The 14,279-nt window shown below is 39.8% G+C and overlaps 1 protein-coding gene across 2 annotated transcripts in view; it reads left to right on the top strand.

The window, feature by feature from the left end:
- adcy7 (adenylate cyclase 7) overlaps positions 1-14,279 on the top strand; it is a 56,756-nt gene that overhangs the window by 27,757 nt on the left and 14,720 nt on the right. The window contains exons 4-14 of one of the 2 annotated variants that reach the window (XM_069174180.1): positions 978-1,175; positions 1,451-1,615; positions 2,152-2,301; positions 5,565-5,725; positions 9,173-9,284; positions 9,598-9,725; positions 10,105-10,263; positions 10,745-10,877; positions 11,649-11,837; positions 12,287-12,330; positions 13,753-13,812. In XM_069174180.1, coding sequence (XP_069030281.1) covers positions 978-1,175; positions 1,451-1,615; positions 2,152-2,301; positions 5,565-5,725; positions 9,173-9,284; positions 9,598-9,725; positions 10,105-10,263; positions 10,745-10,877; positions 11,649-11,837; positions 12,287-12,330; positions 13,753-13,812 — 1,499 coding nt within the window. The remainder of the gene's footprint in view (positions 1-977; positions 1,176-1,450; positions 1,616-2,151; positions 2,302-5,564; positions 5,726-9,172; positions 9,285-9,597; positions 9,726-10,104; positions 10,264-10,744; positions 10,878-11,648; positions 11,838-12,286; positions 12,331-13,752; positions 13,813-14,279) is intronic. The other variant, XM_069174182.1, reaches the window with a different exon arrangement.

The following is a 14,279-nucleotide window of genomic DNA, read 5'->3' on the forward strand; positions in this document are numbered from 1 at the left end:
CTGGCCTTTTCCAATGCTGCCATGGTAACCAGAAAGCTCACCATACAATTCAGAGATGGCCTTCTCAGCACAGAGATCTATTAACACTGACTTTGTGCGTCGATCACTCTTGAGCGCTCCTTTAACCCCTTGTTTTCTCTCGTGTTCTTCCACCAACGCTCACTCTCTCTCCCACTAACACCAAAACAATCGCACAATCTTGTGCACACTTTTTGGTTTCCTGCATGCATTTACACACGCACAAACACATACTCACGCGAACTAGGAGGATGGTTGCCTGAAGCAAGCAGAACACGACGGGGAGACAGATGTGAAACATAAGCCTCTGTGTTCAGGCTGAATATCAGTGCCTCTCAGGAACACCTTGTACTCACTTGACACTCAGATTTATCTGTAAAGTACAAGTTCACCGATAACACACAAACAATGACCTCATTAAAACATGATAGAGGGCAAAAATGAAATTATTTTGAAAGTACATTCTGTCATATGTACAGGCAGATGGATAAAACAACACACTTGCAAACAAAACATGCAAACAATCCAATAATCTTGTCGTCTACCTATTTGTCGAAACCCATAATGTTTGCTTTTTGGTTGAGGCACATAAAGGCTCGTTTGAGGCGCTTTTTCTTCCTTGAAAAGTTACATAATTGTTCAGTTTTTGCAGCTGCAGATCCAGTAGCAACAGCCTCCTTGAAAGTTGCCCTATATTGTCTTAAAAACCGCTTATAACTAGCAACTGTCTGCTGTTAAAGCTGACACATACATACTTGTAATATGACTCATACATTGTATACAGTAGTACCCTGCAAACATGTGCCGACAAAAACAATATGGCATGTATCGACCACAGGAAACCTGCATGAGGATGAACAGTTACTCATCCAATGTTGACTGAAAGAAGCTATGCAAGTCTGTTTGGCGATGAGACTAATAAGAAGTGTGTATTTTTCTCTCCCTGGCTGCTGGTACAGAGTGCAGAGGAACATTGTGCCTTTGTGAGCGTGGTGAGCGGCAGCCTGTGTGTATTCCTCACCGTGTTCATGCTGGTGTGTACCGAGATGCTCTCCCAGCGATGGAGGCGTCTGCTGGGCCTGATTGTCTGGGCCACACACCTCACCATGGGATACACCTTCATCTTCAGCAGCCCCATCATCTTGCCTTGGGACCAGGTAAACTCACCTTCCAGCAGGGTTCACATTAAGGTCAGGTTTTTGTTGCAAGTAGCTTTCATAAAATGGTTCTCCCAGGCCACACAAACTACAGAAAATTGGATTTTGTTGGTAAACCCTTCAACAACAACTACATTTTACACAGATATGAAGATGTAGTCGCCATTTAAACTTCATAAGAATTGTATTAAGGTTTTGCCTCCTGTGAATAAATGCAAGATGTAGCATTTAATTTAATCATGGCACAACAAATGATTGTTTTTCTTTGTTTCCAGGTGCCTTTCTTCCTCTTCATCATCTTCACAGTGTACACCATGCTGCCATTCCAGCTGTGGTATGCTGTGGTGCTGAGTGTCATCTCCTCCCTGTCCCACATCTTGGCGCTCACAGTGCACTTCACCATTTACAGCACCGTGGCCACTCCTGACCTTACCAACCAGGTAAACCCATTTCAATACATGTTTTGCCATATATTTTTTTCTTTGAAATTAATATATCGGTCTGTTGCTGTTGCTTGTAGTGGAGGAGTGTGATGGTGACTTCTAATATAGTTTGTGTCAGTTTTGGTTATGACAAACCAAAACATTACCACAAACCACTGACAGTTTATACTGAGTTTATTTGAACAAATCACCAAGAATAGAAGATGAAAAGTTATTCTGAAAGATAGCATGGTACATAAATTCATATATATACTGGTCTCATTTGTTTTGGATTAGAAGTCTGCTTATAGTCATACTTACATGATACGCAACAGATCGATGGTAAAGATTAAACGGCAACAAAATATTTAGTATTCAAACATTTAGTACTCGTGTAACATTTGGCCGGAGTTGGAAACACACAATTGCCATATAGAAGTAAAGCAACTGACAAAATAATTTTATTATATTAATGTCTAATATACCAATCCAACAGGGACATAACAAGTGTTTTCATATGAGCTTAACATCTGCTACTATTTCTCTCTTTCCAGCTGCTGTCCAACGCAGTGGTGTTTCTGTGTGGCAGTGTGGTGGGAGCCTTCCACAAGGTCCTAATGGAGAAAACGCTGAGGCAGACCTTCCAAGACACGCTGAGGTGCCTGAGCATGCGGATGAAGCTGGAGATAGAAAAGAGACAACAGGTCAGTGCAATACGGAGGCTCTCGAAGCCCCTTTCATCATGAGTCATGAGCTACGTCTCCAACGGCATTAAATCTGAATGCTTATGTTTGGCCAACGTAAGCAACTCCGATTCAACTTTTACATGTACACAAGTTTATGTAAAAACAAAATGCATTGAAAGGAAATGTATATTGTGAATGTAGCGGTTGTTATTTTTTTTTCCACTTTCATTTTTTTTGTACTGAAAACCTCCCTGAATAGAAACAAACATCAGAGACAAATGAAAAAAGCAGCTCATCAGTAATCGTTATTGCCATATTCCTATAATTTTATTTCATTTTTAAGCTTTGCCTTCGGCTGGCCTCATGTTGACTCTCCCGTGGATGTTTTCATTGCGACTAGCAAATCCTCCTCAAATTAGATTTCCCTGTGATGCCTTTTAAATTAGATGCATCTGTGCTGACTTTCTTCAACTTCAGAGGTCTTTTTAAAGCAAGTTTCCCCTTCTGTCATTTGTTGTGTCTGTTGCTGAGTGCGGGGCATAAAACATGCTGACAGGGAAGCTGCAGTGTTGCCTAGCAGGACAGAAAGGAATGACATAATCATTGACATTTAAACACCCTGTTGTATTTGAACTGGGGCGAGAGAGCGGAAGAGAGAGAAATAAAGACAGTGAAAGTGAAAAAAGAGCGAGCGAGAGGGAGAGAAAGAGAAAAAACAGAGCGAGAGAGAGAGAGAGAGAGCAAGCGAGCGAGCGATCCATGAAGTTAGCCAAAGAGAGCAAAAAAAATAGAGAACTAATGACAAACTCACATTGTGTTCCCACATTAATTTCAGCGGGAAGATCTCAGTGTGTTCTGCTGAAATGTTTCTTGGCAGAGTATGAAGGACATCAAAATGGCATTCAAACTGTGATTTAAACAATTCCCTTTGAAACCAACACTAATGAAACTCTTTGAACTAATTTGACCCCTTCACCATAAAGCATATACCTTTACTGACAATGCGTAGTTCGCCATATTAAAAATATCCATTGTACATAAATAATCTCATACATTTGATTAAGTGTAATGATAAAAAATAAATGTCTAATGCAACACCATTATTTATTCAATGGCCATTTTATTAGAGGTGATTGTTTTTTAATGGTCATCTTTTAAGAGGTCATCCAGAGTGAATTGAAGCAGTTGAGGTTGCAGCACAGTGGAGCGCACACAAACACATCTTTACACACACACACACACACAATGCATTAGGTGTGTGTGTGTGACCTTACGTCTGTTCTTACCCTCTTGATCTCTTCAACAAGTTTTGTGAATTCAAATATGAACACATTTGGATTATATGTTTTTGTTTTTTTGGTCTACATCTACTGAAACTCAAAACGTCCATAGTCCATTTCTCTATTATTTTTCAGTTTTTTGAAAATTAATCAAAAGAGAAAAGCTGGAATGTTTTTATTCAAAACATATTCACCTCTTTGCAATAACACTGCAAATTTAGTTTAGGTGCAATTTCATTCTCTTGAGTCCTTAAGATGTCTTGGCAGCCTGGAGGGTGTCCAGAAACACTCCAGGGAAATAAAAGGCTTGTGACCGCACACTTGGCTTTTGCAAAAAGCTGCATGGAACGCGATGACGATCCCGTAATCTGATAAAAAGTAATGCCTGCCTTTATCCAAAGAACTCCGTCAGACACAAACTAGTCAATCGGTAAATAAAGCCGCTTTCCCACCACGTTACGGCTTGACTCGTCTCTTCACACCTTTTTTTGGTTTTCCAACAGGCAAAAGTTGCTGACAGTATCTTAGTTTTTGTAGTATCATCGCTGTCGAGGTTCCTGCTTGTGGTCAGATGAGGAGGTGCAGGTTTTTCTCCTGTTGGAGACAAAAGGATGCAACAAGTGTTTGTGTCCCATTGAAAACGATGTCACAGCTGCACTGTGAGGTGGTTACTATCGACAGTGGAAAACAAAATCCAGAGAAGTACCACTTCCAAAAGTGCTCAGAGTAGAATAGAGTCGAGTTGTGCAATGTGGTGGAAAAGCAGCATAACACACTTTGGATATCATGAAGTGGTGGTGAATTATGTCAAGAGAGTGGAGGATATTTTCAGCTTCCCCGGCCTGTAGAAGTAAATATAAGGGATTTATAATTACAGCCAAATACAGGAGATTATTCAGAAGGTATTTCTAATATATTAGATTGTGAATGAAATCTGTGTTCCGGTGGGACAATGACCTGGACTATAGTGACAAATGAACACTGGGATGACTTCAGAACAAGAATGTGGGCGTCCTGAAGTGGCCCGACTGAAGCCTGCATCTAAATCCTTCCGAAAATCTCTGCAATGAATTGAAAATAACTGTTCACAAATGTAGCCCTCGTCTAACGAGAGCCAACATGAAAGGAAGAGTAGAAAGAAAAGACAAAATCCAATTTGGTGTATAAACAGTGATGATTTGAACGTTGTACACTTCAATACATGTTTCTATAAAAAAGATGTAGTTCATTTTCAAGCACAGAAAAAAAAATTCAGTGCAATCCGTTTAACTATACAATATGAGGAACCGGTTAAAGGAGTTGAATACTTAAGCAAGTACAAATTTATTTATACACACATTCATGTTTCACACACACACACACACACACACACACACACACACACACACACACACACACACACACACACACACATCGGTACACACAAATACTTCACTTCGCTCTCATGTTTATTCTCATACTTATCTTTATTTACATCCACCTTCTGGAAAACGTTGCAGAGTGTTTTAAGTAAAATACATTTGGGAAGCCTTGACTAAGCCAGTGTGGTCACATGATGTAACCTGATGTCCTTATGATGGGATAAATGGGGATTCATCATTTCTTGAGAAGCTACCTCTTCAGATTCCTGTCGTAATAAAGCCATTAAACTTTGAACACTGCTCAGGCCTGTGGCTATTGCGGCAGACTGACTCCAATCTTCTTTCCTAATGAATTAATTCACTGTACTATTCCCACACAGGGACAGTCTGGACAATTCTTCTGCTTTGTCATGTTAACCACAGTATGACTACGATAACAGCATAGTGATTTATTGTTTAGATGTATTTGCTACCACTTCACTTTAAATGCTGGTTTCTTTACAAACCACTTCTCTGAATCCCAATTAAAACTGGTGCGGACAAACAACTACTGCTGCTGTGGTATAATTTTAGTTTTTACAGAGAGTTAAATATCGGCATCGAGGAAATAAAACAAATAAATCTGTGTGTGTGTTCGTAGGAGAACCTGCTGCAGTCCGTGCTGCCAGTCTACATTTCCATGAAGATGAAACTGGCAATAATGGAGCGCTTGCAAGACTGTAAAGACAAAGAAGAGCAACAGCGACTGGTCAAGGATAACAACTTCCACAGCCTTTATGTCAAGAGGCATGAGAATGTCAGGTACGAACACAAACCTTCTTAATACACGTGGAAAGCTGGGGATTGTTTGGATTCATTGATTGCTGGTTTGCTCTTGTTGTAAAGAATCCTTATTATGGAAACCTTGTTCGACCATGTTCCTCTACATGTGAGCTTTGGATCAATACTGATGGATCTGTTGGAAAGTACAAGTGTCTGTGGACCTGCTCTCTTTATGATTGGTAACAAGAGGTGGATTCCCAGCCTAAAAAAAAGATTACATTTGTGAAAACTAAAATCACTTACAATGTGACATGACTTATATTCAATATGACAAGTTCGCTAAAAATCTGCATCTTAAACAGCAACTTTGAAGAAGATAGGTTACTATGTATCTGATTTACTTCTGTCTTCAAATCAGAAAGGAGAAAAAAAAAACACTCCATCTTTTGATCTATAGTATTTTTAAGATTGCTATACTTGTGTCACTTTGATGTTAAAAACTAAAGTTGGCTGCGTTCTTTAATCAGACCGATTCCATCTACTTTGTCTATAACATTAATCTTATAAATCCTCTGTGTCTTCAGGAGAACTGGTATCTGGGCTTTCTGTTTGTGCTTCATAAAACAAACAAGAGATAGCAAAGCAAAAAAAAACAAAAAAAAACACACACAAAGCAGATTCCTCTGACCAATTCTCATAATGCAGGAGATTAACATGTGTGTTTGTTTTCCAAGCAGTGACCCAGTTCCAGCATTGTTATACGAAGGTTTCATTAATTTATCAAGTGCTGACAGATATTGGAGCAGCTTAAACTGAACTCGGGCAGATGGCACGACAGCTGATTTTCTGAGAAATGTAGACAGGAGATAGTCTGCATCACTACAATAAAAGATCGTCATTGTAGTTATTTTTTTTTAAGAGCAATTTAAATCCGTTGTAATAACACGTCTGGATTACTTGGTTTCTGTGGGGTATTTACCAGAATTTATTTTAATGTTCATATTCTGCATGTTGGCATAAAACAAAACATGAAAAAGATAGAAAATGATTGGATTGTTTATATCCACTCTGCTGTTTATTAACCCTTAGAGCCCGATGGAAATTCCCACCCCTTCTTCTTGGGTTTAATTGTACAGCAAGTATTTGTCACAGAGAGATGCGGCGCAAATCCTATTAAACTGCACAACTTGAGCTTCCCAGCCATGTCAGTGCCTCGTCTGTCTGACGAAGCGTTGCAGACATAATCGAAGTAGAAGTTGCATCGTGATCCGACTATGCAGAAAGCACCGTGTCCATCTCCACCCTTGCTACTCTTGATTGGATAATTCCCAAAGTCCCGATCGCTTCATAATGTTCTTTATATCTAAATAAACGGCAGAATTTACCCTTTCTGACGATACCTGTTGTTTCTCTGTACGACAAACGCATTATCAGCTAATCCGGTTTTGAAATCACAGCTGACTTCTGTGCTGTCTCCAACATATAGGGCTGACATTGCATCCCACTTTGTATGAAAAAAAATGAAATATTAATAACCATGTTTTTGCAACGGAGCCAACAGCCGAGTTATTAGCACATATCACATATGACCTGACTGAGTCCCTGGTTTGGGCCTCTGGCCACGCGTAGTCATTCATGACATTTATTTTCTGTCAAGCACTCGGCACATAGTCATAGTGTCCCACAAACATGGTTCAGATATTGTCCGATTTCCTCTACACAATTAGAAAAAGATATCTCTACTGACAATATGTTATGGTGCGATACATGTAAAAACAACAATTTCATCAGACAATTTTTTTTTTTTTTCCCCTTGATATAAAGGCTAATATAAAAAAAATCGTATTATTATCAAATCAAATGACGAAAGATCTGGATTGCCTCGACTACTCAAAAAAACAAGAACAGCATGAATGGTTAGCTCCGATAATGAATAAGATATGAGCTTAAAAGTGAAGGTAGTAAAATTACCCTGAAAATAGCTTTGGGTTCATAGGGTTCAGGTAATTTGGTCTGAGTGAATATTTAAAGATGTGCTCTTTGTTAATCAAGGGGCCATTGTGTGGTATCAGCCATGTTTTCTTCTGTCTTCATTGAAGGCTGAAGTAAAAAGGTGTTGAATGATAGATCTATCCCTGGAATTAGCCAAGTGCGAGCAGTGATTAGCTGCGTTGTCCGTCTGCTGAAGCACCTGGACGTAGAACAGCTCAAACAGGTGTATGTGTGTTCCTCTGCTGGTTGTCCTCAGCCCCACTAGATGTGGTGCGTCTCAGTCCAAGTTGAATCCATGCAAAAACCTACACGTAGATTTCTGGGGATAACTTAATAACGCATACGATCAATGGATATTTGTAGTGTTTTTTGTGCGAGTTTGTTCTCAATATTTCTGCATGTTGTATGAAATAATGGGAACCCTGGGTATACTCGGATTGAGCTGATGGCTCCATTATCATGTCGAGAGATTAATTATGCAGCAGTGAGCTCCCATCAATGGCCATCGAAGAATCAAATTAAATACATGCTATAATTTATAAGTGCAGCATTCATCACACTGCTGTTGATACAGTATATCCTCTAATTCAGTAAGATGAGTTTGGTGTTTTCTCTTGAGGCCAGCATTGCAATGATTAGAGTTTCAGTTCCCACAGAGACGAGCCTCGTCGAGGCAGGGAGTCGGGTTCTCTCTTTGGGTTGGATTTCTGCCAAGCATCCAGCTGTTCTTCCTTGCGGTGTCGGGGTCTCTGTGAGGTCAGATAGGCTATCGCTGTCCCTCTGTGGTTTGCTGATGGGCAGCTTTAATGATGCGCAGACTATGATTCAGCATCAAACCAGACGAACCTTTTAATCAGTCACTGATCAGGTCTACTGGAGGTTAATGGCAGATGGGACATGTGGTTTTTCCCATGAAAAGCTCAGTCTCAACTCACGGGTCATAATGGTCACAATTGGTCATAATGTGCCGACGAGGCAGTGCAGAGAAAATATGGCCCAAATTTGAAGGACACAAACAGTGTGAGCTTTATGGTCCTTCGTGTCCGTCAGTCTGCTGCACACTGGTTGATTGTTCAGAGTTCATTCAGGAGGTCCTTCTCTATGTCTGTAATTGATTGACTGATTGAAAAAAGCCAGTTCGTTGACTGATGGGTGAAAAGATGTCCCGTCAACACGTGTTCTTCTGTCGCAGCCTGAACATGTGAATCACTAAACATTTACCATGATATACAACTTACATGGATGTATTAAGGCGTGATGCAGAGTCAACTTTGAAGGACACTCTGATTACTGTGGTTTGAGGTCATACAAGTTTGAGTTTTTCACTTTAGTATGCAGATTTGTAAAACTAGTTCAGTTAGTAAGTTACTCATCATATCACCAACACTAATAATATTTTAGTTTGATAGATCTGATATTTTACATGTCAGAACAGGCATTATTCTTTGCAGTGTTTTTCTGTGTGTTACATTTTCATTGACTTCCTTCTTTCAGTATTCTCTATGCGGACATTGTTGGCTTCACCCGATTGGCCAGTGACTGTTCTCCCAAGGAGCTTGTCATAATGCTCAATGAATTGTTTGGCAAGTTTGACCAAATCGCCAAGGTGAGCTATCATTTTGAATTTCTTCCTGCCGTCATTCATGGAAAAAAAACACTGACTAAGCTTAACTTTCACTTCAACGTTTTCGTCTTTAAACATGGTAGCTGCAGTAATCTGATGATCAGAGTAAGTGAGTTTGTGACGGGAAGATTCCTGTTTTAGACCCCCGTCTGGCTGTTCACCAGGGAAGCACACTTTTCCTATCAGGACATAACTAAGACACTTTAACCCTCATTGTACATAATAGTTGTTGTAGTGGGCAGAGCCATTTGTTGTTAAGTTAAAGAAACATTTTCCTCTTTCTCATCCTTTAAAGGAAAACGAATGCATGAGAATCAAGATCCTTGGAGACTGCTACTACTGTGTGTCTGGGCTGCCAGTCTCTCTGCCCAAACATGCCAAGAACTGTGTCAAAATGGGCCTGGACATGTGTGAAGCCATCAAGTGAGTTTGTGCCAGCCAATTTATGAAATTGACACTAAAATTAATTTTATAATTCATAAAAACAAGGTGTTCAATGCTATTTGTGAAACTTCAGGCAACATATGTGGTATATTGTTCTTTAAGGGCAGGTTATGTGTTTACTATTCTGCTAAAACGGAAGGACGAATCCCGAACCTTTAACTCCGTAACATCAAATATGTGTTTGTTTTGTGCCAGTATGTTGAGTTTTACCATACATATTAAGACAGACACAGGGCTTCATCATGGAAAGGACAGAAATGTCACTCTCCTAATGTTAATGTGCCTTGAAGGACATTGAAGGTCCTTGAAGCCCTGCATACAGAAACAACAAGTTTCAGTATTTGTGACACTTCTCCAGGCAGGTACGGGAGGCCACCGGAGTGGATATCAACATGAGAGTGGGCGTTCACTCGGGAAACGTACTTTGCGGTGTGATTGGCCTTCGCAAGTGGCAGTTTGATGTGTGGTCACATGACGTCACTCTGGCCAATCATATGGAGTCAGGTGGGTTTCCAGGGTAAGTAGCTCTTCTTTTCTTTCATAACCCTTTATACACGTTTATGTTTAATATTTTTATATTGACTTTAACAAGCTGAGGTTGACTGAGATTCAGGCTTCCTTAATACTATCAAGTCAAGTTATATTTGTACACTTAATGATACAGATATATTGGCCCATATATTTATATGCAAATTTGTTCGAGAGAGTAAGCTACTCATATCCACAACAAAGGTGTTCAGTCACATTCGTGAGGATAATTATATACATTTATCCAGCATAAAGTTATATGTTTTGTAATTTTATTCTACACTTATCATTGTTAAAGATGCAGTTTTTATGTAATGTTAATCTTTTAAACTCTATTGCAATACTCAAAAAAGTGTCTCTGCTATTTCTGTCACATCTACATGATATAAGTGGGGTGGACAAAATAATAGAAACCCCTGTTATATATGCCATGCCAAATATTAAATACTTTCTTTTCATCACTTGCTCAGACGTGTCCACATCACAGAAGCGACTCTGAAGCACCTGAACAAAGCTTATGAAGTGGAAGAGGGTGAGGGCCACCTCAGGGACCCCTACCTAAAAGAGCTCAATGTCCGCACCTACCTAGTCATCGATCCGCGGGTAAGTTCTCGCCTGTCTTCATCAAATATACACATTGTATGGGACAGTGACAAATCCTTAGCATTTGAAAACTGGAAGATATGAAAAACAATTATTTAATCACGTAAATCATTTTAAAACCTTCGAACATATTTTGAGCACAGACTGTATTGTGTGTTTTGTTTAGTTTTTTCTTACTGGATGTTAGAATGCTTATAATCATGTCTGATCTTTTTACTGTCACATACGTTATACATATGTTAGCTACAATACAGTGTTGTTTTTTTAAACTTTTTTTCTAACCCTGCTATTTGTCCCAAGCCAAGGCATACAAAGGAATTTACTGTGATTTCAGAAAAAGCAAAAGCCATAAATATAAACACATTTTCTGCCAATAGATTTTTCTAGCCAAACATTTTCTCCCCAGTCTTGACTACACTAGGTTCATAAAATGCTCACATGACCCTGAGCAACAGATGTTTTTTGCTTTGCTATATCCTTTTCCTATAATTTGGTGCCAAATGCATGCATGATGTAAACGGAGAAAAATTCTTCAGTGCAGTGACTCATACACACATCACTTCTGAGCAATCCTCTTGCGGTCGCTGGCATTCTTCCATTTCTCCAAAACCTGCCGCTGATCCACGTTTCATTTTACTATCAAAACTAGACGATTGCACAAACATAATGGACGCGTGCTGTTCCAGAGTACTCTCCGATTCATGATTTAGGACACACTCACTCTAACTTCAACGTAATATGAATTCTATGTTTGTTTGCGTCTGCTTTAAGTCAAAGGATTCATCACTGAAAACCCGAACTGCAGCTAAACCTCGGGTGAGCGATGGTCTGAAGATGCGGGCATCCGTGCGTATGACCCGTTACCTTGAATCCTGGGGGGCTGTGAAACCTTTTGCCCACCTCCAGAGCCGAGAGGGCTTTAGTCCGGACACCATCGTCAATGGCAAGCCACGTTTCAAGGTAAGCTGGCTGGATTGTTGTTATGTTTTATTTGGGTCATCGTTAGTTGGTATGAAGATAACATATTAGACGGTAAACGAATACAAAGCATGTTTTCGATGTGTCAGCAATTTCATTACATGAAGTAATATAAGAGGATAGATTAGCTGTAGATAGAACTGTTGGACAAGGTCTTCATTTCATTGTCAAAACATTGGATGTGTAAAAACTTTAGGCAAGAAGAAGCAATTTTAAACAGATTTCCTGTTTCTTTGATCAACAATAGTATTTGAGATTTATCTCTAAAACAAGTGAAATGGACACAGTGACTTAATGTAGTAATTATCCTCAGAGTTTAAAGTATTTTCCAAATCAAAACGTTAGATAACTTGAGTTCTATTGGGCGTGGCCTCCAACACTTGCGTTACTAAACATATTTATTGGATGAACTGTGTCCCCGTCTTTTCCAGGACATTCCTCTGCGCCCGGCGCCCGGCTCCAAGATCACGGAGAGGTAAGACGAGTCTGAGCCGCTACAGTTTCTGCACAATAAATCCCATGTATGACTTTAGCAGAATGTGAATCTTGGCATGGATAAAAAGTGTTCTCACACAGACTCGCACAGGCCAAGGTGACAGCCCTGTTACTCGGTAGCATCTTGACTTGATGGTCACTGCTTCAGAAGGGAAGAGTGTTTGCCAGCTACGTTCCCGGCCAGGACGTTCCCATCTGTTCGTCGAATCAGAGCTCATTATATTTCCATCTGACTTTATAATAACATTATGTAATACAGTGTGTGAAATCATTTAGAAGTACATTATGTTTTTTTTGTTTTATTTATCTAGCAGCCATTACATTAATGCCAATATTCAGCAGTACACATAGACATTATCATAATATGTACAATGCTTGCATTTTGTCAAAGATTAGACATTTTTATGGAATATTGTGACTGGTGTTTACCCATTATGGAGTCGTATTAGATCATCTTTTCAACTTTTCTTACCCTTTTGTTATTATGTGGATGCATGATTCACGTAACATCCAGTTCATGGTCTAGGCAGCATGTTAACATCCTATTCTGTGTGTAACCATCTGTGCTGCGTGTTTTCACATAGCTGAGATGGTTACATGGAAGTGGCAGGTTGCAGAGTAGGAAACTGAGAAAATGACTCTTTGACCTTGAAGTCTGAGTGGTACTAGATATTGCAGATCCACAGAGGAGGTGGTGGTAATACGCAAATTGTTTTTAGAATCAGACATTATTTGATTCAGCTTGCCAGAACAAACTGAATGTTACAGGCGTTAGTTTCACCCAGCAAATACAGGTTTGTCTACTAAAGCTGTCACTTAGCATCTGCTTAGCACTGCTCTGCTGTACTGGCAGTGTTTCCTGCTGACTGATGGGACCGCTGCGCCCTTCCATCAGCCTCAAATAACGCATAGACAAATTGATTATGGCTATAGCTTGTAATGGATAATTCTCTCTGCCCATCTGGCACATGCAGTAAGCAAACAGACAAATGTTTAAAGTGTAGCTACTGATTAGTGGGCAGGACTCGCCTACACAAACAGTGTGGGCTGGAGTGATGTGATTTGAGGTGGTAAGTGTGAGCCTAAAAGCGCAAACCTTCCACCCTGGAAGAATGTAGGATTGTTTTTATCTCGCTCCACTAAAGCAGAGGCAGCAGCTGATGGACGTCTCTGAGAGTGAAGTGACAGAGAAATAACGTGCACCCACACAGTCTTAATGACTTTGCATAGTTTAATACATTTTACTGCGATGGAACGTTTTGATTGCGGCTCACAAGCAGATATGTAGCCGTCTAGATTTTTTTACATTTAAACTATATGACATAATTCCTGTGGATTTTTTGGGCTCCTCGCTGCCCTGTTGTGATGAATATGTTTGTGTCTTACTGTTGGACCCTGACAGCGTTGATGAGTCTCTTGAAGAGCCGTTCTCCTTGCCCACCTCTCAGTTCAGCAGCTATAAGTGAGTGGGACCTTCATGGTACGGAGGGTCCTCATTCCACAGCAGCAGTTCTCCACCTTTCACCTCGTCACACCAATGAACAAAAAGAATTGATACTTGCTCACAGCCCCTTGTGTAAATGCAGATGATTGTGAGCTTTCACATGTTGGAAAAAATGCATTAAGTTTTTAGTGTTTCTATCATTTTTTTAAATTGCAGATTATCACCCAGCAATCAGTTTAGCCCTGCAGTTTGCCCAAAGGAATTATATATCATGTTTTTAATTGATCCCTTTTGTGGGAGTAAATACTAAACTGACTCATTTTTCATCATAACTTTGATATGATAACATATTACACTATAAATTCCAATATAACAAATATAAATCTCACATGTGTTTTTTAATCACTGTGTTAATCCCACACACGCCCGAAGATTTTTATGTAGTATCCCGATCCCGAGGCTGAGAACTGCTGTGATAGTGGAGA

The sequence above is a fragment of the Embiotoca jacksoni genome, unplaced genomic scaffold (genome assembly GCF_022577435.1).
Source record: "Embiotoca jacksoni isolate LCO1_2020_lvr unplaced genomic scaffold, fEmbJac1.0.p SCAF_6, whole genome shotgun sequence".
Taxonomy (NCBI): Eukaryota; Metazoa; Chordata; class Actinopteri; family Embiotocidae; genus Embiotoca; species Embiotoca jacksoni.